The 22,444-nt window shown below is 47.0% G+C and overlaps 1 protein-coding gene across 1 annotated transcript in view; it reads right to left on the bottom strand.

Moving 5' to 3' along the window:
• The window catches only part of NGLY1 (N-glycanase 1), a 194,964-nt gene that overhangs the window by 99,324 nt on the left and 73,196 nt on the right, over nucleotides 1–22,444 (bottom strand). Inside the window, exons 3-5 of the mRNA XM_063922237.1 lie at nucleotides 15,742–15,954; nucleotides 5,990–6,152; nucleotides 2,696–2,915 (exon numbers count right to left, since the gene is read on the bottom strand). Coding sequence (XP_063778307.1) covers nucleotides 2,696–2,915; nucleotides 5,990–6,152; nucleotides 15,742–15,954 — 596 coding nt within the window. The remainder of the gene's footprint in view (nucleotides 1–2,695; nucleotides 2,916–5,989; nucleotides 6,153–15,741; nucleotides 15,955–22,444) is intronic.

Raw genomic sequence — 22,444 nt, forward strand, 5'->3', positions numbered from 1 at the left:
ATAGCCCTGGGGGCTATATGTGATGTATTTTCGCCAGCCAAGGTGTTTTTATTGCGTCTCAGGGCGCCCCCCCCCCCAGCGCCCTGCACCCTCAGTGACCGAAGTGTGAAGTGTGCTGAGAGCAATGGCGCACAGCTGCAGTGCTGTGCGCTACCTTGTTGAAGACAGGACGTCTTCTGCCGCCGATTTTCCGGACCTCTTCTGCCTTCTGGCTCTGTAAGGGGGCCGGCAGCGCGGCTCTGGGACCCATCCAAGCTGGGCCTGTGATCGTCCCTCTGGAGCTAATGTCCAGTAGCCTAAGAAGCCCAATCCACTCTGCACGCAGGTGAGTTCGCTTCTTCTCCCCTTAGTCCCTCGATGCAGTGAGCCTGTTGCCAGCAGGTCTCACTGAAAATAAAAAACCTAATCTAAAACTTTCACTAAGAAGCTCAGGAGAGCCCCTAGTGTGCACCCTTCTCGTTCGGGCACAGAGATCTAACTGAGGCTTGGAGGAGGGTCATAGGGGGAGGAGCCAGTGCACACCAGATAGTCCTAAAGCTTTCTTTAGATGTGCCCAGTCTCCTGCGGAGCCGCTATTCCCATGGTCCTTACGGAGTCCCCAGCATCCACTTAGGACGTTAGAGAAAGAATGGTGATTGCACATACTTATGTGAAGGCTGGTCTCTCTGCTCCTGATCACATTAAGGCCCATTCTACTCTGGTCTGTTGGACCTTCTTGGGCGGCCCAACGTGGTGCGACCCTTGAACAATTGTGCAAGGCGGCTACGTGGTCCTCTGTGAACACGTTCATAAGGTTCTATGCCTTCGATACTGCCGCTTCCCAGGATGCTTCCTTTGGACGCCGGGTTCTTGTGCCCGCTACAGTGCATCCCCTCCCATAAGGAACTGCTTTATGACATCCCCATTGTCCATTCCTTGTGGACCCCAGTGTACCCCGCAGCAGAAAACGAGTTTTATGGTAAGAACTTACCGTTGTTAAAACTCTTTCTGCGAGGTACACTGGGCTCCACAAGGCGCCCACCCTGACGCACTTAGCTTCTTTGGGTTGGTATGGCATTAGCCGCTGACACGTCTCCTGTCGTGAGAATGCGGTGTTGTGACTACTAACGGTTGTCGTCTCTTTTCCTGCTACTGCATTGGACTGGTTAACTAAACACTGAGATCCTGTGCAGGGAGGTGGGGTGATATAGGAGGCGGTGCTATGCATTCTGGGAACAGTCAAAGCTTTGAGCCTGTTGGTGCCTCGGATCAAGATCCTACTCTACACCCCATTGTCCATTCCTTGTGGAGCCCAATGTACCTCGCAGAAAGAGTTTTAACAAGGGTAAGTTCTTACCATAAAACTCGTTTTTCACGGGTGCGTTTTACATATGCAGTTAGATACAAATGTTTATGTTTACCCATGCAAGCTCTAGTTCTGTGTCAATATAAAATACTATCCCGAGTGCATGGATGTCAGTGTTCTCAAGGAAATGATGACGGATGTTTCTGACTGATACTGGAGGTGTAGTTTCTCCCCTGGTACACCACTCCGCATCTGGTGGCACTGCTCATGACTGACAGCTTACTGGGGATCGCCAATCTCACTTTACCAAAGCGTTCTGGCTTCTAAATTTAATGGATATGCCAATCTCTAAATTTAAATAAATCACTCTTAAAGCATCCAATACATGCGGCGATAGCAAGCATACACTGCAGTTGGAGATCTACATCCCCTCCCATTATATCTCAGTGTTTCAAGTGGTTTAAGCTGTACATGATAATGGGCGATCAAATCACCACAGCCTGATAGTTACAAGTTGTTATGTATTTGTAATCTAGTGGGTTTTGCTGGAATTTCCGTAGTCTTTGAAGCCTTTATACGGGTTCAGTATGTTTTACTGATGCTCGGGATGCCAGCCGTCAGTATACCGATGATGGCATCCCTGCTGTCAGTAAATAAATAATATATACCTAAGCTGTGTTTCAAATCCCCCCCCCCCCCCCCTCCCCCGTGTACATAGGTCCCCAGTGTAAAATTACTTCCCATCCTTTATCCCAAATAGCCGCTCCACCCAGTGGAAAAAGATCCCCTAGTGGTAATAGATCCCAGTGGCGGAGCTCCCACCCTAACCCTCAGTGTCTCCCACCCTTTTTGTGAGGCAGCAATCCCACCCTGCTATTCACTCCAGTGCCAGAAGATTACTTCCCCCTCCCCAACATAGCCCCGCTCCCAAACTTTATAGCAGAGTGTAGTGGAGCATAGGGCAAGGTGGACTGATTATCAGTCACCGCTGCTGCAGCTGCACATGCAGAGATCAGCATAGTTGTGCTGGGGGGGAACAATGTTCCCCTCCCCGCACTTTCAGTGCAATTTTGGGAGTGATGTCGGCGATCACAGACTGCAACATAACTGCCAGGGGCTGCAGCAGCAGGAACAAAATCCAGATTTACTCCAGACGGAAAAAAGCAGCAGGGCCGTGTAAGGGATATGGGATACATATGGGGGAAGAAGTCCAGAATTGTAGTCAGGCAGCCAAGTCAGTCCCAATAAGATTGTGATCCCAAGTTTATGCTTGAAACCCAAAGCCCTGTAGCCATCTTCAATGGAAGACACCGGAGAAGCAGGAGTATTATAGGAGGAGGACATAGCGTTTATCATTGTCATATAGGTAGGTATATGCTGAAGCCATTAAGCGGATCTAGTAGAGCTCACCTTGGGAATCTGTTGATGTACGGACACTTTTTACAGTAATGATTCTCTACCCGGTTTGCCCCCCACCGCAGATCATCTGCAGACGGAGTGAGCGATTCTTTAGCTTCGGTCTGATTTCCACATTGGCTACAAGGAAGACTGTTCACCCAATGGAAGAAGTCCTCTTTAAACCAACGCAACAGCTCTAACACCAAGAAATCATCTTCATTCACAGTGGTTTCTGTAAAGGTAATGTCAGAAGTTGCAGTGTAACATATTTATGTAAACATGATGAATAAATGCCCTTCCACTGCAGCTGTACAAAGATGTAAATCAGAACTGAAAATATCCTTCCACCAACATTTATTAAAAAACAGCAAAACATCCACAGACGATTACACATGTTCTAGCATCCATCTTTATAGCATTTAAAAGTCTGGCGGTTTGAGGGGAGGTTTGGAGACATCACACAAAGGCCAATTCCAGGTCATTCTTTCAGACATTACTTTCATGCTCCTGCCAAATCTTTACGGTCATTTACCTCAGGGAACACATATCAAACCCGACTGATAAAAACACAACACAAGTAATATTATTCCTGCTTAATAACTTGTGTCCTAATTAAATCCTGATTGTTTGTGCGAAGTTTAATCTGTATTTACCTCAGAAATGAATGCCAACTTGCATATGCATAAGTTGTTTTATATTTAAAATAGCTACATAGTGTAGATCTGAATACATTATTATATTACAAACACAATACATAACGTCCATCTGCAGATAATGCTATATTGCAGACATGCTACACAGCGTCCATCTGCAGATAATGCTATAGTGCAGGCATACAACACAGCGTCCATCTACAAATAATGCTATATTGCAGGCATAGTACACAGCGTCCATCTGCAGATAATGCTATATTGCAGGCATACTACACAGCGTCCATCTACAGATAATGCTGTATTGCAGGCATAGTACACAGCGACCATCTACAAATAATGCTATATTGCAGGCATAGTACACAGCGTCCATCTGCAGATAATGCTATATTGCAGGCATACTACACAGCGTCCATCTACAGATAATGCTGTATTGCAGGCATAGTACACAGCGTCCATCTGCAGATAATGCTATATTGCAGGCATAGTACACAGCGTCCATCTACAGATAATGCTGTATTGCAGGCATAGTACACAGCGTCCATCTACAGATAATGCTGTATTGCAGGCATAGTACACAGCGACCATCTACAGATAATGCTATATTGCAGGCATAGTACACAGCGTCCATCTACAGATAATGCTGTATTGCAGGCATAGTACACAGCGACCATCTACAGATAATGCTATATTGCAGGCATACTACACAGCGTCCATCTACAGATAATGCTATATTGCAGGCATAGTACACAGCGTCCATCTGCAGATAATGCTATATTGCAGGCATACTACACAGCGTCCATCTACAGATAATGCTGTATTGCAGGCATAGTACCCAGCGTCCATCTACAGATAATGCTATATTGCAGGCATACTACACAGCGTCCATTTGCAGATAATGCTATATTGCAGGCATACTACACAGCGTCCATCTACAAATAATGCTATATTGCAGGCATAGTACACAGCGTCCATCTGCAGATAATGCTGTATTGCAGGCATACTACACAGCGTCCATCTACAAATAATGCTATATTGCAGGCATAGTACACAGCGTCCATCTACAAATAATGCTATATTGCAAGCATAGTACACAGCGTCCATCTGCAGATAATGCTATATTGCAAGCATACTACACTGCGTCCATCTACAGATAATGCTGTATTGCAGGCATAGTACACAGCGACCATCTACAGATAATGCTATATGGCAGGCATACTACACAGCGTCCATCTACAGATAATGCTATATTGCAGGCATACTACACAGCGTCCATCTACAGATAATGCTGTATTGCAGGCATACTACACAGCGTCCATCTACAAATAATGCTGTATTGCAGGCATAGTACACAGCGTCCATCTGCAGATAATGCTATATTGCAGGCATACTACACAGCGTCCATCTACAAATAATGCTATATTGCAGGCATAGTACACAGCGTCCATCTACAGATAATGCTATATTGCAGGCATACTACACAGCGTCCATCTACAGATAATGCTGTATTGCAGGCATAGTACACAGCGTCCATCTACAGATAATGCTATATTGCAGGCATACTACACAGCGTACATCTACAGATAATGCTATATTGCAGGCATAGTACACAGCGTCCATCTGCAGATAATGCTATATTGCAGGCATAGTACACAGCGTCCATCTGCAGATAATGCTATATTGCAGGCATAGTAACCAGCGTCCATCTGCAGATAATGCTATATTGCAGGCATACTACACAGCGTCCATCTACAAATAATGCTATATTGCAGGCATACTACACAGCGTCCATCTACAGATAATGCTATACTGCAGGCATACTACACAGCGTCCATCTACAGATAATGCTATATTGCAGGCATAGTACACAGCGTCCATCTACAGATAATGCTGTATTGCAGGCATAGTACACAGCGTCCATCTACAGATAATGCTATATTGCAGGCATAGTACACAGCGTCCATCTGCAGATATTGCTATATTGCAGGCATAGTACACAGCGACCATCTACAGATAATGCTATATTGCAGGCATAGTACACAGCGTCCATCTGCAGATAATGCTATATTGCAGGCATAGTACACAGCGTCCATCTGCAGATAATGCTATATTGCAGGCATAGTACCCAGCGTCCATTTACAGATAATGCTATATTGCAGGCATAGTACACAGCGTCCATCTGCAGATAATGCTATATTGCAGGCATACTACACAGCGTCCATCTACAGATAATGTTATATTGCAGGCATACTACACAGCGTTCATCTACAATTAATGATATATTGCAGGCATATTAAACCGTAAACATCTGAAGAGAATACTCCAATGAAAACCTTCACATTAGCTGATAAGATATTATAAGATAGTAAGTCAGGCTTCTGCGGCTCCCCACAAACACATCCACTGTCTAATCAGCTCTTGCATATCCAGAAGACAGCCCAAAAGTGCTAAACCACTGAATTCAGCCATGATTATACGAGTGACATATCGTTACATGCATAGTTCAACTAAATAAACAAAAAATAAACACACACACACACACACACACACACACACACACACACACACACGTTTAAACCAGAAGGAGGATAGTATTTTTTCACTGTTCTAATACACAGACATTGATTCAAAATGAAACATAGTTCAGATCTATTACCAGAGTCAAGGCTTCTGGCTTGCAGCAGCTTTTCTTGTGCTCTCTCCTTCAGTTCTGATACAGGGATGTGTTCTAGAGCTCTTTGCTGAAGAGAAGGCAGCTCGTACATTAGAACATGCTGAAAGTTGGACTGCAATGTCTTGAAAAATTTGATTTCAGATGCCTATAATAAAAGGACTTACTGATTAACCACATTTTTCTACACAATGTCATGGATCACTAAATTGTTCACAATTTGAAAGATTTCACCACCGTTACACTAGCTAGTCACATCAGCTTGTGCAGTGATAAAAATAATTAAATGCAAGTGTTACACTGTGCAGCTTGTCAAGACTCCTTTCCCCAATATGCACTTTCCCCATGCTTCTTTTACCTGCTTTCACATGAGTAGAAGTGACTTCCATTAAAGTCAGGAGATGATTTTTTATGACAGATTTGTTGCATCCATCAAGGTCACGCTTGTATTTGGCTGCATTATACCTGCAACAATGGTCAGTGTAGCTTTGCTCTTTAAGTAACCAGTTATTAACTGTAAACCATCAGGTGGTTAGGCAAACTGGAATAACCAATATAAAGACAAGGGGGTCATTCTGACCCGATCGCTCGCTGCAGCTTGTTGCAGTGCAGCGATCGGGTCGGAACTGCGCATGCACCGGCGCATGGCAGCCGACAGTGTCTAGTGATTGCCTCTGAGACAGAGGCGGTCGCTGGGTGGAAGGGGGCTGAATGGCGGCGTTGAGCCGACCGTTGGGGGAGGCGGTCCGCGGCGGCTGCGTGACATCATGCGGGCCGGGGAGCAATGAGTAGCTACTCTTGAAGTGCAAAGGCATCGCCGCTGTGCGATGCCTTTGCACTTCTGCGGGGGAGCGGGCACTGACATGCGGGGCAGACTAGCCCTGTGCTGGGCGTCCCCCCGCATGTCAGTGTGATTGATCATAGCTGTGCTAAATTTAGCACAGCTACGATCAACTCGGAATGACCGTTAACCGCAGGTAACATCTTAAGAGGGATTTCAAATACACACTTTTAGGGTCATCTCACAATTGAAAACAAATAAATCCAACAATCGGCATCTGGTGAGATATAATATATGTACACGTTATATCTCGAAGTTTTTTTTTTTACAATGTATAGAGGCTATAAAAATGATCTGGTTTATCACATGGTAAAAACAGGCTAATATCTAAATTTTAGCCCAATGTTCTTATCGGGATAGCCTATTGTAGCCTGTTTTTGGCATGCGGTAAACTACCCGCTATCGGCCGATAATACACTGCTCAAAAAAATAAAGGGAACACTAAAATAACACATCCTAGATCTGAATGAATGAAATATTCTTATTAAATATTTTGTTCTTTACATAGTTGAATGTGCTGACAACAAAATCACACAAAAATTATCAATGGAAATCAAATTTATTAACCCATGGAGGTCTGGATTTGGAGTCACCCTCAAAATGAAAGTGGAAAAACACACTACAGGCTGATCCAACTTTGATGTAATGTCCTTAAAACGTTGTTGCGCCGCAGTCTCCCTTCTATATCAGACATTTTAGCTTGCATAGATATCATTTGGGAAGACAGGTCCGCCACTTTCAATTGTAAGGGTGGAGCAGCATCCTCCAAAGCCGATATCCGATGTTCAGTTTCACCCACACGCTCTCGGATTTTCTGCATATCCTGTCGCAGCAGAGAAACAACCATTTGTACTTGCCCAATCCGGTCCGTGACCCTCTGTTCGGACGCAGAGATTGCCTGCAATATTTGCTGGGTAGAATGCACCTGCTCATCAGGGTCGGAGGTGTCCACCTCGGCTGCAGGCGAGGATGGGCCGGCATCACCCTGCTTTGCCGAAGTAGATGTCTGCTGTGGTCTGGCGAATTTCTCCAATTTTGCAGCAGCATTAGCCGCACTCTGACCCCCCCCTCACCATTGTAGCACTGGACGGGGAGTCAGAACCTTAGGGATATTACAGCAAAAAAATCCCCAACAATATAGGTTCAGCACAGGGGTCAGGGCTGCCCGTGCCGGGCCGAGACGGCACAACAAGATAACAAAGCAGGTATGTGGGCACACTGCAAATATTCAGGAAGCAGGTGTGTGTAGTAGAAAGTGCTGCAGGATGAGAGCCGACTTGTGGGCACATAGGCAGCCACTGCAGGGTAACAGGCAGCTATTGCAGGGCAGCAGGCTTCAATTAAATATTGTCAGTCCAAATGTAAGGGGCACTGTCCCGGTATAGCCCTGTAAATTTGTATTAAGCCCAGGAGGGAGACAGAATGGTAGCCGCCGCCACAGCACAGCACCATAGGGGGAGAGGGAGCAGCAGGAGCAGAGAGATCGTCTGAAAATGGCGGTTTCGCAGGCTTTTTCACCCGCACCCGGTCTCCAGCGTTACCTCAGAGGGGCTCAGGATATGCACCCCACCGGACCAAGCAGATGGTAGGGCCTCCTCCTCTACAGCTCCCCAGCCGGAGGACCAGCACACAGGCACCGCCGGACGCGCCGTTCCTGGAGCTCCAGCGGCGGCAGGCAGAGAGGCAGGGAGCCGGGCGTCACGCTGGAAGGACCGCAGCTACGGAACCGCGCCGCACACCGGAGTTGTGAGGGTAGCAGCAGAGGCAGCACACACTCAGGAGCCAGCAGGCAGGGAGCAGGATCCACGGGCTGGGGCAAAACGGATGGGATCCCAGGATATTAGTGGAGAGCTAGGGCTGCACACAGCTACTCCATGCCGATCCAAGCCACGCCCCCCAGATCTTGTGATTATTTAGCAGTTTCCATGCCCTGTAGCCAAGCATACGCATCTACACCTGGGCCTGAATGGGCATAATATAGAAAAAAATATCATATGAAAAATGCTAAAAAGGTTTTACAACTTTTTACAGCTTCTTAGTTAAATTGACACTCTTTATGAAGCTAAGCACAAGTTATTGCTCTCAGTTATCAACCATTTTAGATACAGAGAGGTTAAATATATTTGGGCAGTTTGGTATTTGCCAGTGGTACCGCACAACCATACTGCAAATGCAGCTTTTGTGGACAACAATATCAATTGGTCGGGTTTGTCTGTTCTTATTACACTATCTCCAACCTGGCAGTAACTTGGATGGTAAAGCTCCATGTAATATACTATGTAGACAAAAGTGATTTGACACTGACAGCAAATAGATCAACAAGATTTTATTGTCGCCAGTACTTTGCAGGACCACCACGTGCAGTGATTACTGCAGACACCCTTCTTGGCAAACTACCCACAAGTTCCTGGACAACAGCAGGCAGTATGTTTTGCCATTCTGCCCTTACTACAGTGACCAACTGCGACACTGAAGGTCGAGTCGGTCTAGAATGCACCTGTGACTTCAATTCTTCCTAGAGGTTCTCAGTGTGGTTAAGATCTGGACTCTGAGCTGGCCAGTCCATCTGAGTTGGCAAATTTTCTGTATACCAGTCCAGCGTTGCCCTGAAAACATGACACTGCATAGCCTACGATTATCCCCTTTTCAAACTATGTTAGCTTCTTCCGGCAAGCCACTTCATTAGCAAATGATCCAATTATTGCCCCTCTACCTGCTGGGAGTTATGGTAAAATCTAACCTTTTCTTCGCGAACTGAGGAAGCCGCTGAGTGTACTTGGAAGGCGGAGAAACGCGTTTTCGAAGGGACCATATCATCAGTGACGATCACCTCTCATTTGTTTGATGTGATCACCGGCTTGTGGCTACGATTAGCAGCCAGTTTACCTGCAATATCGGTTAGTCACCAGCAGAGGGAGAGCTGTGGTTGAATTCCCGTGGACACTGTCTCCAGATATTCTGCAATTAACGGACGAGCACCAGCAGAGGGAGTCCTTTAAATCGGGATTGTCCTAACAGTCTGATCTTAGAGGTGATAAAAAGACCAAATACATATGGTAATTACCTATTCAGAATCAATATATGTGTGCACACATTTTTTTCGGGACACTGATGAATTGAAGACACATGAATACAAGTAGTGTCTAGTACGCTGAATTCAGCTGGTCCATTACCAAATCAAGTGGACATTGTGAAATTTATTATATCAAAGTCCAAGCCTCTGATTTTTAAGTGAGTTTTTAATATTGTACCAGTGTATGTGGAGCATTTGCACTAGAAGCTCATATATACATATTATGTATTTAACGTATGTCATTTATGCTGCAGCATTATATGTTAATAAATTATAATTTATGCATTTTTTTATTAGTAGTTTGCTATTGTAATTAATTTAGTTGTCTCCTATAATTAGTGAGGATAGCGCTCCTGATTTTCTACAGGGGGTTACACCCGTGTAGATAGTTTGTGCCTTTTCTTCAAGGTCTATGGGATCCAATGGGTTAACGATGGGTATGAATGGTGGAGACCAAGATTGGCACCGAACTGCAAAGCTTTCAGATCCTCCCAGGATGCAGTTGGGTCCGTCTACCCTCATACCCCACCCCCAGCCTCAGGCACTTCCGTTAGGTAACAAGCCCAAAGTAGGAGCTGGAGAGGAGAGAAGGAAGGATGGTACACACAGGAAACAAACTCTCACTAGTAGGAGAAGGGAACTGGTGACCGAGAAGAGTAACCTATTGAATAGGTGCATCAGGGTGGGCGCCCTGTCCATGGACCTCGAAGAAAAAGAACAAAGGTAAGATTTTACCATAACTCTTATTTTCTTCTGCAGGGTCCATGGTCTCCACAGTGACAATGGGATGTCCCAAGCAGTTGTAATAGGGAGGAAACGCTCCTAAGCTGAAAGGAGGACACTGCGGCCAAATGATGCATCCTTAGAGGCAAATGTATCTAAGGCGAAGAACCTAAGAAACGTGAGCAGAAAACCACGTAGCAGATGCGAAACGGTGGGCTGCCCACGAAGGACCCACAGAGCGAGTAGAATGCGCAGAGACTGTACTAGGAGCTGGAAGACTAGGAGCTGGAAGATCAGCTTGCGTGTAAGCGTGTGAAGTTGTCATGCAGAGCCAGTGACAATGTGACAATGTTTGTTTATTGGCTGGCCACCCCCGCTTGTGGAAACCATAGAGAATGAACAAGGAATCCGTCTTTCTAATGGAACAAGTACGTGCCACGTATATTTTCAGAGCACAGACCAAGTCCAATGAAACTTCCTCTTGTAACAGATCTGGTCCTTGGAAGGCCGGTACCACAAATGGATCATTTATATGAAACTTGGAGACTACCTTAGGTAGGATTTCCCGAAGGACTGCTCTGTCCCGATGGAAAATCAAAAAGGGGGAGCTACGGGAGAGTACCCCACGGGTCAGAAACTCTACGGGCTGAACCAATAGCCAAGAGGAAGAGAGTTTTTGCCATCAACCATTTAAGGTCATCTGTATCTAACGGTTCAAAGGGAGGGTGTTGTAAGGCCTGAAGAACCAAGGCTCGACCCATTGGAGCCACTGCAGGCACAAAGGGAGGTTGGATTCGAAGTACTCCCTGCATGAATCGACAGACATCTAATAGTGAAGTCAGTTTTCTCTAAAACCATACTGACAGGGCAGAAACCTGCACCTTCAGAGAAGCCAGTGGTAGGCCCAAAGTGAGGCCTGTCTGCAAAAAGACTAGGAGTCTAGTAACCTTAAAAATCAGAGGATCATACTGACGATGAGCACACCACTAAAAGTAAGAGAGTGTCAGATACAGTAATAAATGCGAGCTGATGCAGGCTTACGAGCCCTCAGTAGTGTTTGAATGAACGCCTCAGAAAACCCTTTATCCCTTAGGAGGGATGACTCAAGAGCCAAGCCATCAAAGACAAGCAAGCTACATCCGGGCCCTTGCGATAAAAGAACTGGTCGAAGAGGAAGTGAGAGGGGCTCGACTATAGAGAGGGACTGGAGATATGTGAACCAATGGCGCCTGGGCCATGCCTGGAGCCACTAGGATGATCTTGCCGCCTTCCTCTTTGAATTTGCATAGTACTCTGGGAAGAAGACATACTGAAGTGAAGAGATAGGCCGAGACGAAAGTTCTATGCAACTGTGAGAGTGTCCACGAAGGCTACATCCGGTTCTCAGGGCTTGCCCTTGTATATGGGTACTTTGTGATAGTGTCTGGAGGCCATGAGGAAGTCTACTTCCCAGTTGAAGACTCCTGGAATGAAGATCGCCGAGATGGCAGGAAGATGCATCTCCGCCCAGGCAAGAATCCAGGTTACTTCACTGCGAGTGCCTAATTGCCGATTGATATAAGCCACATTTGTAATGTTGTCCGATTTTATTTGCACAGGGGAACCCAGAAGAATGTTCTGAGTCATTTGAAGGACCCGGAAAATTGCTCGGAGTTCTAGGTCATTGATCGGAAGAACAGACTCTGTTACGGACCATAACTCCTGTACGGAGTGAATGCCAGTGAACACTCCCCATCTGCAGAGACTGCAGCCGTTGTGAGAAGAACCCAGTGAGGAATCCAAAATGGGTGAACCTTGTCCAGATTGGGGGCATGTAACCACCAGGCGAGGGAAACTCAGACTTCCTGAGACAGAACCATTGTCTGAGACTTGATATGCTGGTGGATTCTGTTCCATCTGGCTGGCATGAGACGCTGAAGAGGCCTGGAGTGGAATTGTCCGTATTCCACCATGTTGAAGGTGAATACCATGTAGCCTAGAGTCTGCATCACTGAGTGGATGGACACCCCATGACTGTAAAGCAGGTTGCAGATGCGTAATTGTAGTGCTGCAATCTTGTCCGGATGAAAGAAGATGCACTATACCTAAGCATCCAGCAAAGCCCCTAGATGGAGCATCCTCTGAGACAGAATGAGAAAGGACTTGGACCAGTTGATAAGCCAGACGTGACTCTGCAGAAATGAGATTGTCACATAAAGATAACGTTTAAGGACCTCAGGAGAGTGTACTAGGAGCAGAAGGTTGTCCAGTTAAGGGAGTATACATATTCCCTGTTTTTGCAGATGGGCCGCTATAACTGCCATGAGTTTGGTAAACACCCTGAGTGCTGTGGAAAGAACGGTAGAGCCTGGAATTGGAGATGCTGATGGAGAACAGCAAATCTGAGTTACAGTGGATGACAGTGTGCTATAGGCACATGCAGGTATGCATCCTGTATATCCAGGGAAACCATAAAATACCCAGCTAGGACTATGGAAAGAAGTGTTTCCATTCAAAACTTTGGTACTTTGAGGTACTTGTTTAGGAATTCCAGATTGAGTATGGGACGGTAAGACCCATTGGGCTTCTGAACCAGAAAGAGTAGTATAGAATCCCTGGCCCTGCTGAGACACAGGAACAGGAATAATTACCACTGATTTCAGTAAGGATTGAATTACTGACTTCAATACCTTGGCCTTGGTAAGGTCCACTGGAAGACCGGTGGGGAAGTATTGTCTGGCAGAACGCTTCAGGAAGGAGAGAACATACCCGTTAGAGACCACTTCTTGAACCCAGGCGTCTGTTGTGATCTGACGCCATGCATGAGTGAACTGAAGAAGTCGGCCTCCTATCCTGGGGTCCCCCAGGGGGAAGGCCCGGCTCGTCAGGCAGAGGACTTGTCCTTGGAATTTATAGTTGGACATCTAGTCGTCCAGGTCTGTTTAGGCTAAAACTTTTGAGTCCTTTGTGGGGTTAGACTGTCTAGGGAAAGATTGACCTTTTGCATTGCTCTGGACGCGGAAGGACCGAAAGGAAGAAGTCCGATGCCGCGTAGAGGAAGCTGAAGGCATGCACTCTGTTTTGGAAGTTGCCAGATTGTTGACAACTTTGTCCAATTCTGGTCCAAAAAGAAAGGCTTTCTAAAGGCCCATACACATTAGACGATGTCGCTCTGTGAGCGACATCGTCTAACGTTTCCCCCTCCCGGGCCGGCCGGTCGGCGGCCGCCTGTACGCACTGAGCGATATGACCGCTCATATCGCACAGTGACGTCACGCCCCCGCCAGCCCTGCATGAAGGTCGTGGACGACAGTCCACATCCTTCATGCATGCCCTACCGACAGCGACGATCGTTGCCGACCCGCGGGGCCACGCATCGGTCGTCGCTGGCGGCATACACACTTAACGATAAAATGAGTGACGTCGCTCAAGGAGGGGGGAAATGAGCGACGTCGCTCATTTTATCGTTAAGTGTGTATGGACCTTTAGCATCAAAATCAGCTTTCCAGAAACGCAGCCAAACAATGCATGTCTTCATACAGAAGCAGACAAAGCTTTAGAGCAGTGGTTCCCAACCGCGGTCCTCAAGTACCCCCAACAGTTCATATTTCTCTTACGTCCTAGAGGATGCTGGGGTCCATTTTAGTACCATGGGGTATAGACGGGTCCCTTGGGAGCCATGGGCACTTTAAGAGTTTAATAGTGTGGGCTGGCTCCTCCCTCTATGCAACTCCTACCAGACAGTTTAGAAAATGTGCCCGGAGGAGCCGGTCACAGCTAGGGAAGCCCTTAAGAGTTTTTGTAGTTTTCTTATTTTCTGAGTTTGTTAGGTACAAGCAGGCTGCTGGCAACAGCCTCCCAGCTTCGTGGGACTTGGGGGGAGGGAGAGGGGGGTAGAAACCAATTCTAGAAGTTAATGGTTCTCTATCTCCACTGACAGGACACTGAGCTCCTGAGGGTGCTGATCGCAAGCCCACGAGGCGACCGCTCACTCCCGCAGCACGGCCGCCACCGCCTGACAGAGCCAGAAGAAGAGTGGGGAGTACAGTGCCGACGGCACGGAAAGCGGGTCACCGGCTGTAATGGCGGCACACGGGTAGGAGCGCAGCTCTGACAGGCTGTGCTCCGGAAGGCTCAGCGGCACACTGTGTACGGCGCTGTGAGGGGCGTCCTGGGTCAGCACAACCACCCTACACTGGTCAGCACTGCTAACAGGGACTAATCCCGCTTTTAGCGACAAAATACAATTTACAAGTGTGCCCCAGAAAAGGCATTGTAGTCCCCTGTTTCTTTTGCATCTTCTCGCAAAAACCCTTTTGTATAGAGCTGTAATGGCTGCCTGATGTCTCTAAGAGGAAGGAGGTGTGAGAGGAGCAGCTCAGGGCGGGAAAACCTTAGCGGAATGGCACCATGAGCTGGGGGAGGGGCCGCTGGGGAAGCGCTGACCTCCCTTTCATGATTGTCAACCACCGGTACCCTGGCCGGAAAAAAAGATCCTCAGCGCCAGTATGTATTGCCCTGGTAGTCTAGTGAAACCCTCAAGTATACTTAAAGAACTGGTGCCACCTCAGCACCGCCGGTCTGTCTCCTGTACTGGCGGTATCGGACTTCAGAGCGCGGGTATCATAAGTGGGAACCCGCCTTACCTTATCCCCATGTGTCGTCACTGGTGGGGTGGTGGAGCAGCATCGCTGGCGTCTCATGGACTGCCTAGCGCTGTCTGCTCATAGAAATAGTGAAAAGAAAAAGAAAATGTCAGAGTTAAAAGTGAAAAATTCAAAGCTTGGGCTGCTACTGCAGCCGCACTGTTCATGGTGACCAGCGCCTGCTGACACGAGAAGAAAACTGAAGTGCATGAGGCTGGGGGCTGGGTATCAGGAGAGACGGACCCCTCTGAATCCTGGAAGGATATGAAAGCTTTGCTGTTCGGTGCCAATCCTGGTTTCCACCATTCATACCCAACGTTAAACCTGTGGAGATCATGGACCCTGAAGAAGAAAAACTTCATATCACCTAATGTTTACAATATTTATTGCAATTAATTAGTAAGAAACTTTAAACGTGTCAGAGTACTGTACATGCAGTTTGTCAGGTCACTATATAACAAAATAAAGTCATTACCAAGAAGTTGGAAGTTGCCTGTTGCCGGTCATCTGTTGCCGGCTGCGGTCTGCTTGCCAGACTCGGGTTTGGTGCCAGCTGTGTGCTTATTGTATCTGATTCTGGTACGTTTGACTCATTAAGCTGTTTGTTTCTTTCTGAAGCAATACGGTCTCTGACTTTCCGCAGCTTCTCGACCGATGCCTTCTTAGGAAACACAAGATGTGTCTCTCCCTGTAGAATAAAAATATGTAAATCACTATAACTAGCTCAAAGTAACACTGTTAGTGAAAGTTTTTCCTACACCCACCATAAAAGGTCTGGGTAACCAGAACTTAATTTACGCCTGCAGTAACATGTTAGCAAACAATGAAACGCGTAAGCAGGTTCTAGAAAGATCTTTGCCGTTTTCCTGGTACAAACATCTTGGTAGAGTTCGTTAAATGGGGAGCTCCCACTCAAGTGCAGACATAGATGGTTTAAGATCTCATCTTCCAGGAGTCTGGGGATTTATCTTGTGATATGTAAATTGATATTTTAATAACATATGAATTTTTAAACCTGCACATTACATTTTTTGGAATAATACAGAATTAAAGTATTTGGAATTTCGGTGCAGGGCTCTGAATCCAGATCAGGTTGACGCAAAAAAATCTACCATATCCATTGTTCCCTTCAAGGATTTTATGGAGGATTTCCCACATAGTTAATAAATATATCAGATGAACCATCTTGAAATTCATAATCGTATACACTATACATTTGGAGCAGGGTTGACTGGTTTAAACCAAAATAAGAATTTACTTACCGATAATTCTATTTCTCGGAGTCCGTAGTGGATGCTGGGGTTCCTGAAAGGACCATGGGGAATAGCGGCTCCGCAGGAGACAGGGCACAAAAAAGTAAAGCTTTACTAGGTCAGGTGGTGTGCACTGGCTCCTCCCCCTATGACCCTCCTCCAGACTCCAGTTAGGTACTGTGCCCGGACGAGCATACACAATAAGGGAGGCATTTTGAATCCCGGGTAAGACTCATACCAGCCACACCAATCACACCGTACAACTTGTGATCTAAACCCAGTTAACAGTATGACAACAGAAAGGGCCTCTTAAAGATGGCTCCTTAACAATAACCCGAATTAGTTAACAATAACTATGTACAAGTATTGCAGATAATCCGCACTTGGGATGGGCGCCCAGCATCCACTACGGACTCCGAGAAATAGAATTATCGGTAAGTAAATTCTTATTTTCTCTATCGTCCTAAGTGGATGCTGGGGTTCCTGAAAGGACCATGGGGATTATACCAAAGCTCCCAAACGGGCGGGAGAGTGCGGATGACTCTGCAGCACCGAATGAGAGAACTCCAGGTCCTCCTTTGCCAGGGTATCAAATTTGTAAAATTTTACAAACGTGTTCTCCCCCGACCACGTAGCTGCTCGGCAGAGTTGTAATGCCGAGACCCCTCGGGCAGCCGCCCAAGATGAGCCCACCTTCCTTGTGGAGTGGGCTTTTACAGTTTTAGGCTGTGGCAGGCCTGCCACAGAATGTGCAAGTTGAATTGTGTTACAAATCCAACGAGCAATCGACTGCTTAGAAGCAGGTGCGCCCAACTTGTTGGGTGCATACAATATAAACAGCGAGTCAGATTTTCTGACTCCAGCCGTCCTTGCAATGTATATTTTTAAGGCTCTGACAACGTCCAACAACTTGGAGTCCTCCAAGTCGCTAGTGGCCGCAGGCACCACAATAGGTTGGTTCAGATGAAATGCTGATACCACTTTAGGGAGAAAATGCGGACGAGTCCGCAGTTCTGCCCTATCCGAATGGAAGATTAGATAAGGACTTTTATAAGATAAAGCCGCCAATTCAGATACTCTCCTGGCAGAGGCCAGGGCTAGTAACATAGTCACTTTCAATGTGAGATATTTCAAATCCACCTTTTTCAATGGTTCAAACCAATGGGATTTGAGGAAATCTAAAACTACATTTAGATCCCACGGTGCCACCGGAGGCACCACAGGAGGCTGTATATGCAGTACTCCCTTGACAAAAGTCTGGACCTCAGGGACAGAGGCCAATTCTTTTTGGAAGAATATTGACAGGGCCGAAATTTGAACCTTAATGGATCCCAATTTGAGACCCATAGATAATCCTGATTGCAGGAAATGTAGGAAACGACCCAGTTGGAATTCCTCCGTCGGAACCTTCCGATCCTCGCACCACGCTACATATTTTCGCCAAATGCGGTGATAATGTTTCACGGTGACTTCCTTCCGTGCCTTAATCAAGGTAGGAATGACTTCTTCTGGAATGCCTTTCCCTTTTAGGATCTGGCGTTCAACCGCCATGCCGTCAAACGCAGCCGCGGTAAGTCTTGAAAAAGACAGGGACCCTGCTGTAGCAGGTCCCTTCTCAGAGGTAGAGGCCACGGTTCGTCCGTGAGCATCTCTTGAAGTTCCGGATACCAAGTCCTTCTCGGCCAATCCGGAACCACTAGTATTGTTCTTACTCTTCTTTGCCGTATGATCTTCAATACCTTTGGTATGAGCGGCAGAGGAGGAAACACATACACTGACTGGTACACCCAAGGAGTTACCAGTGCGTCCACAGCTATTGCCTGTGGATCTCTTGACCTGGCGCAATATTTGTCCAGTTTCTTGTTGAGGCGAGACGCCATCATGTCTACAATTGGTCTTTCCCAACGGTCTATTAACATGTTGAAGACTTCTGGATGTAGACCCCACTCTCCCGGATGAAGATCGTGTCTGCTGAGGAAGTCTGCTTCCCAGTTGTCCACGCCCGGGATGAACACTGCTGACAGTGCTATCACGTGATTCTCCGCCCAGCGAAGAATCTTGGCAGCTTCTGCCATTGCACTCCTGCTTCTTGTGCCGCCCTGCCTGTTTACATGGGCGACCGCCGTGATGTTGTCCGACTGAATCAACACCGGCTTTCCTTGCAGGAGAAGTTCCGCCTGGCTTAGAGCATTGTAGATTGCTCTTAGTTCCAGAATGTTTATGTGAAGAGACTTTTCCAGACTCGTCCATACTCCCTGGAAGTTTCTTCCTTGTGTGACTGCTCCCCAGCCTCTCAGGCTGGCGTCCGTGGTCACCAGGATCCAATCCTGAATGCCGAATCTGCGGCCTTCTAATAGGTGAGCCTTCTGCAACCACCACAGAAGTGACACCCTTGTCTTTGGTGACAGGGTTATTCGCAGGTGCATCTGCAGATGCGACCCTGACCATTTGTCCAACAGATCCCTTTGGAATATTCTTGCATGGAATCTGCCGAATGGAATTGCTTCGTAAGAAGCCACCATTTTTCCCAGGACTCTTGTGCATTGATGTACTGACACTTTTCCTGGTTTTAGGAGGTTCCTGACCAGATCGGATAACTCCTTGGCTTTTTCCTCTGGAAGGAAAACCTTTTTCTGAACCGTGTCCAGAATCATTCCTAGGAACAGCAGACGAGTTGTCGGGATTAAATGGGATTTTGGAATATTCAGAATCCACCCGTGTTGTCTTAGCACCTCTTGAGATAGTGCTAAAGCTGTCTCCAGCTGTTCTCTGGACCTTGCCCTTATTAGGAGATCGTCCAAGTATGGGATAACTAATACGCCTTTTCTTCGAAGAAGAATCATCATCTCGGCCATTACCTTGGTAAAGACCCGAGGCGCCGTGGACAATCCGAACGGCAGCGTCTGAAACTGATAGTGACAGTTTTGAACAATGAACCTGAGGTACCCCTGGTGTGCGGGGTAAATCGGAACGTGTAGATACGCATCCTTGATGTCCAAGGATACCATAAAGTCCCCTTCTTCCAGGTTCGCTATCACTGCTCTGAGTGACTCCATCTTGAACTTGAACTTTTTTATGTAGAGGTTCAAGGACTTCAGATTTAGAATAGGCCTTACCGAGCCATCCGGCTTCGGTACCACAAATAGAGTGGAATAATACCCCTTTCCTTGTTGTAATAGGGGTACTTTGACTATCACCTGCTGAGCGTACAGCTTGTGAATGGCTTCCAACACCCTCTCCCTTTCGGAAGAGACGGTTGGTAAGGCAGACTTCAGGAAACGATGAGGAGGATCCGTCTCTAATTCCAACCTGTACCCCTGAGATATTATCTGCAGGATCCAGGGGTCTACCTGCGAGTGAGCCCACTGCGCGCTGTAATTTTTGAGACGGCCCCCCACTGTCCCCGAGTCCGCTTGAGAGGCCCCAGCGTCATGCTGAGGTTTTTGCAGGAGCCGGGGAGGGCTTCTGTTCCTGGGAAGGAGCTGCCTGTTGGTGTCTCTTCCCTCTTCCTCTGCCTCGTGGCAGGTACGACAAGCCCTTTGCTCTCTTATTTTTGTAGGAGCGAAAAGGCTGCGGTTGAAAAGTCGGTGCCTTTCTCTGTTGGGGAGTGACTTGAGGTAAAAAAGTGGATTTCCCGGCAGTAGCCGTGGCCACCAAGTCTGATAGACCAACTCCAAATAACTCCTCCCCTTTATACGGCAAAACCTCCATGTGACGTTTTGAATCCGCATCGCCTGTCCACTGTCGTGTCCATAAGGCTCTTCTGGCTGAAATGGACATAGCACTCACCCGAGATGCCAGTGTGCAAATATCCCTCTGTGCATCACGCATATAGATAAATGCATCCTTTATTTGTTCTAACGACAGTAAAACATTGTCCCTATCTAGGGTATCAATATTTTCAATCAGGGATTCTGACCAAACTACTCCAGCACTGCACATCCAGGCAGTTGCTATAGCTGGTCGTAGTATAACACCTGCATGTGTGTATATATTCTTTTGAATAACTTCCATCTTTCTATCTGATGGATCCTTAAGTGCGGCCGTCTCAGGAGAGGGTAACGCCACTTGTTTGGATAAGCGTGTGAGCGCCTTGTCCACCTTAGGGGGTGTTTCCCAGCGCGCCCTAACCTCTGGCGGGAAAGGGTATAATGCCAATAACTTTTTGAAATTATCAACTTTTTATCAGGAGCAACCCACGCTTCATCACACACGTCATTTAATTCTTCTGATTCAGGAAAAACTGTTTGTAGTTTTTTCACACCATACATAATACCCTGTTTTACGGTATCTGTAGTATCAGTTAAATGTAACGTCTCCTTCATTGCCAAAATCATATAACGTGTGGCCCTACTGGAAAATACGTTTGAATTTCTACCGTCGTCACTGGAATCAGTGCCCGTGTCTGGGTCTGTGTCGACCGACTGAGGCAAAGGGCGTTTTACAGCCCCTGACGGTGTTTGAGGCGCCTGGACAGGCATTAATTGATTGTCCGGCCGCCTCATGTCCTCCACTGACTGTTTAAGGGAAGATAAACCATCACGTAATTCCACAAATAAAGGCATCCATTCTGGTGTCGACCCCCTGGGGGGTGACATCTGCATATTTGGCAATTGCTCCGCCTCCACACCAATATCGTCCTCATACATGTCGACACCACGTACCGACACACACCGCAAACTCACAGGGAATGCTCTAATGAAGACAGGACCCACTAGCCCTTTTGGGGAGACAGAGGGAGAGTCTGCCAGCACACACCACAAAGCGCTATATATACAAGGGATATCCTTATATTAAGTGCTCCCTTATAGCTGCTTTAATATATATATATATAGCCATTAATGTGCCCCCCCTCTCTGTTTTACCCTGTTTCTGTAGTGCAGTGCAGGGGAGAGACCTGGGAGCCGTTCTGACCAGCGGAGCTGTGACAGAAAATGGCGCCGTGTGCTGAGGAGATAGGCCCCGCCCCTTTTTCGGCGGGTTCTTCTCCCGCTATTTTTCCAGTCAGGCAGGGGTTAAATATCTCCATATAGCCCCTATGGGCTATATGTGAGGTATTTTTAGCCTTGTATAAGGTTTATATTTGCCTCTCAGAGCGCCCCCCCCCAGCGCTCTGCACCCTCAGTGACTGCCCAGTGAAGTGTGCTGAGAGGAAAATGGCGCACAGCTGCAGTGCTGTGCGCTACCTTATGAAGACTGAGGAGTCTTCAGCCGCCGGTTTCCGGACCTCTTCACGCTTCAGCATCTGCAAGGGGGTCGGCGGCGCGGCTCCGGGACCGGACTCCACGGCTGGGCCTGTGTTCGATCCCTCTGGAGCTAATGGTGTCCAGTAGCCAAGCAGCAAATCCACTCTGCATGCAGGTGAGTTTACTACTTTCCCCCTAAGTCCCACGTTGCAGTGATCCTGTTGCCAGCAGGACTCACTGTAAAGAAAAAAACCTAAACTAAACTTTCTCTAAGCAGCTCTTTAGGAGAGCCACCTAGATTGCACCCTTCTCGTTCGGGCACAAAATCTAACTGGAGTCTGGAGGAGGGTCATAGGGGGAGGAGCCAGTGCACACCACCTGACCTAGTAAAGCTTTACTTTTTTGTGCCCTGTCTCCTGCGGAGCCGCTATTCCCCATGGTCCTTTCAGGAACCCCAGCATCCACTTAGGACGATAGAGAAAATTGTTTTGTTTTTTTTTAAACTTTTTTTATTACTATGCTGTTAGTACAGGCACTGCGCTGTGACTTCTTAAAAAAACCCTATCATACTAAAAAAAAACTAGTGTTTTTAGTTAAAATGTTTAATGTCAGTGGCATGCCCAGTGTGAATGCTTTACTCCTTGTGTGTGTTTTTCTCTGAAAAGTGCTTTTGCATTTTCCATACTGTATTACTATTCATACTTTGTACAGGATGAGTATCCCTTAACCAAAATGCTTG

Source organism: Pseudophryne corroboree, chromosome 5, assembly GCF_028390025.1.
Source record: "Pseudophryne corroboree isolate aPseCor3 chromosome 5, aPseCor3.hap2, whole genome shotgun sequence".
NCBI classification, from domain to species: domain Eukaryota; kingdom Metazoa; phylum Chordata; class Amphibia; order Anura; family Myobatrachidae; genus Pseudophryne; species Pseudophryne corroboree.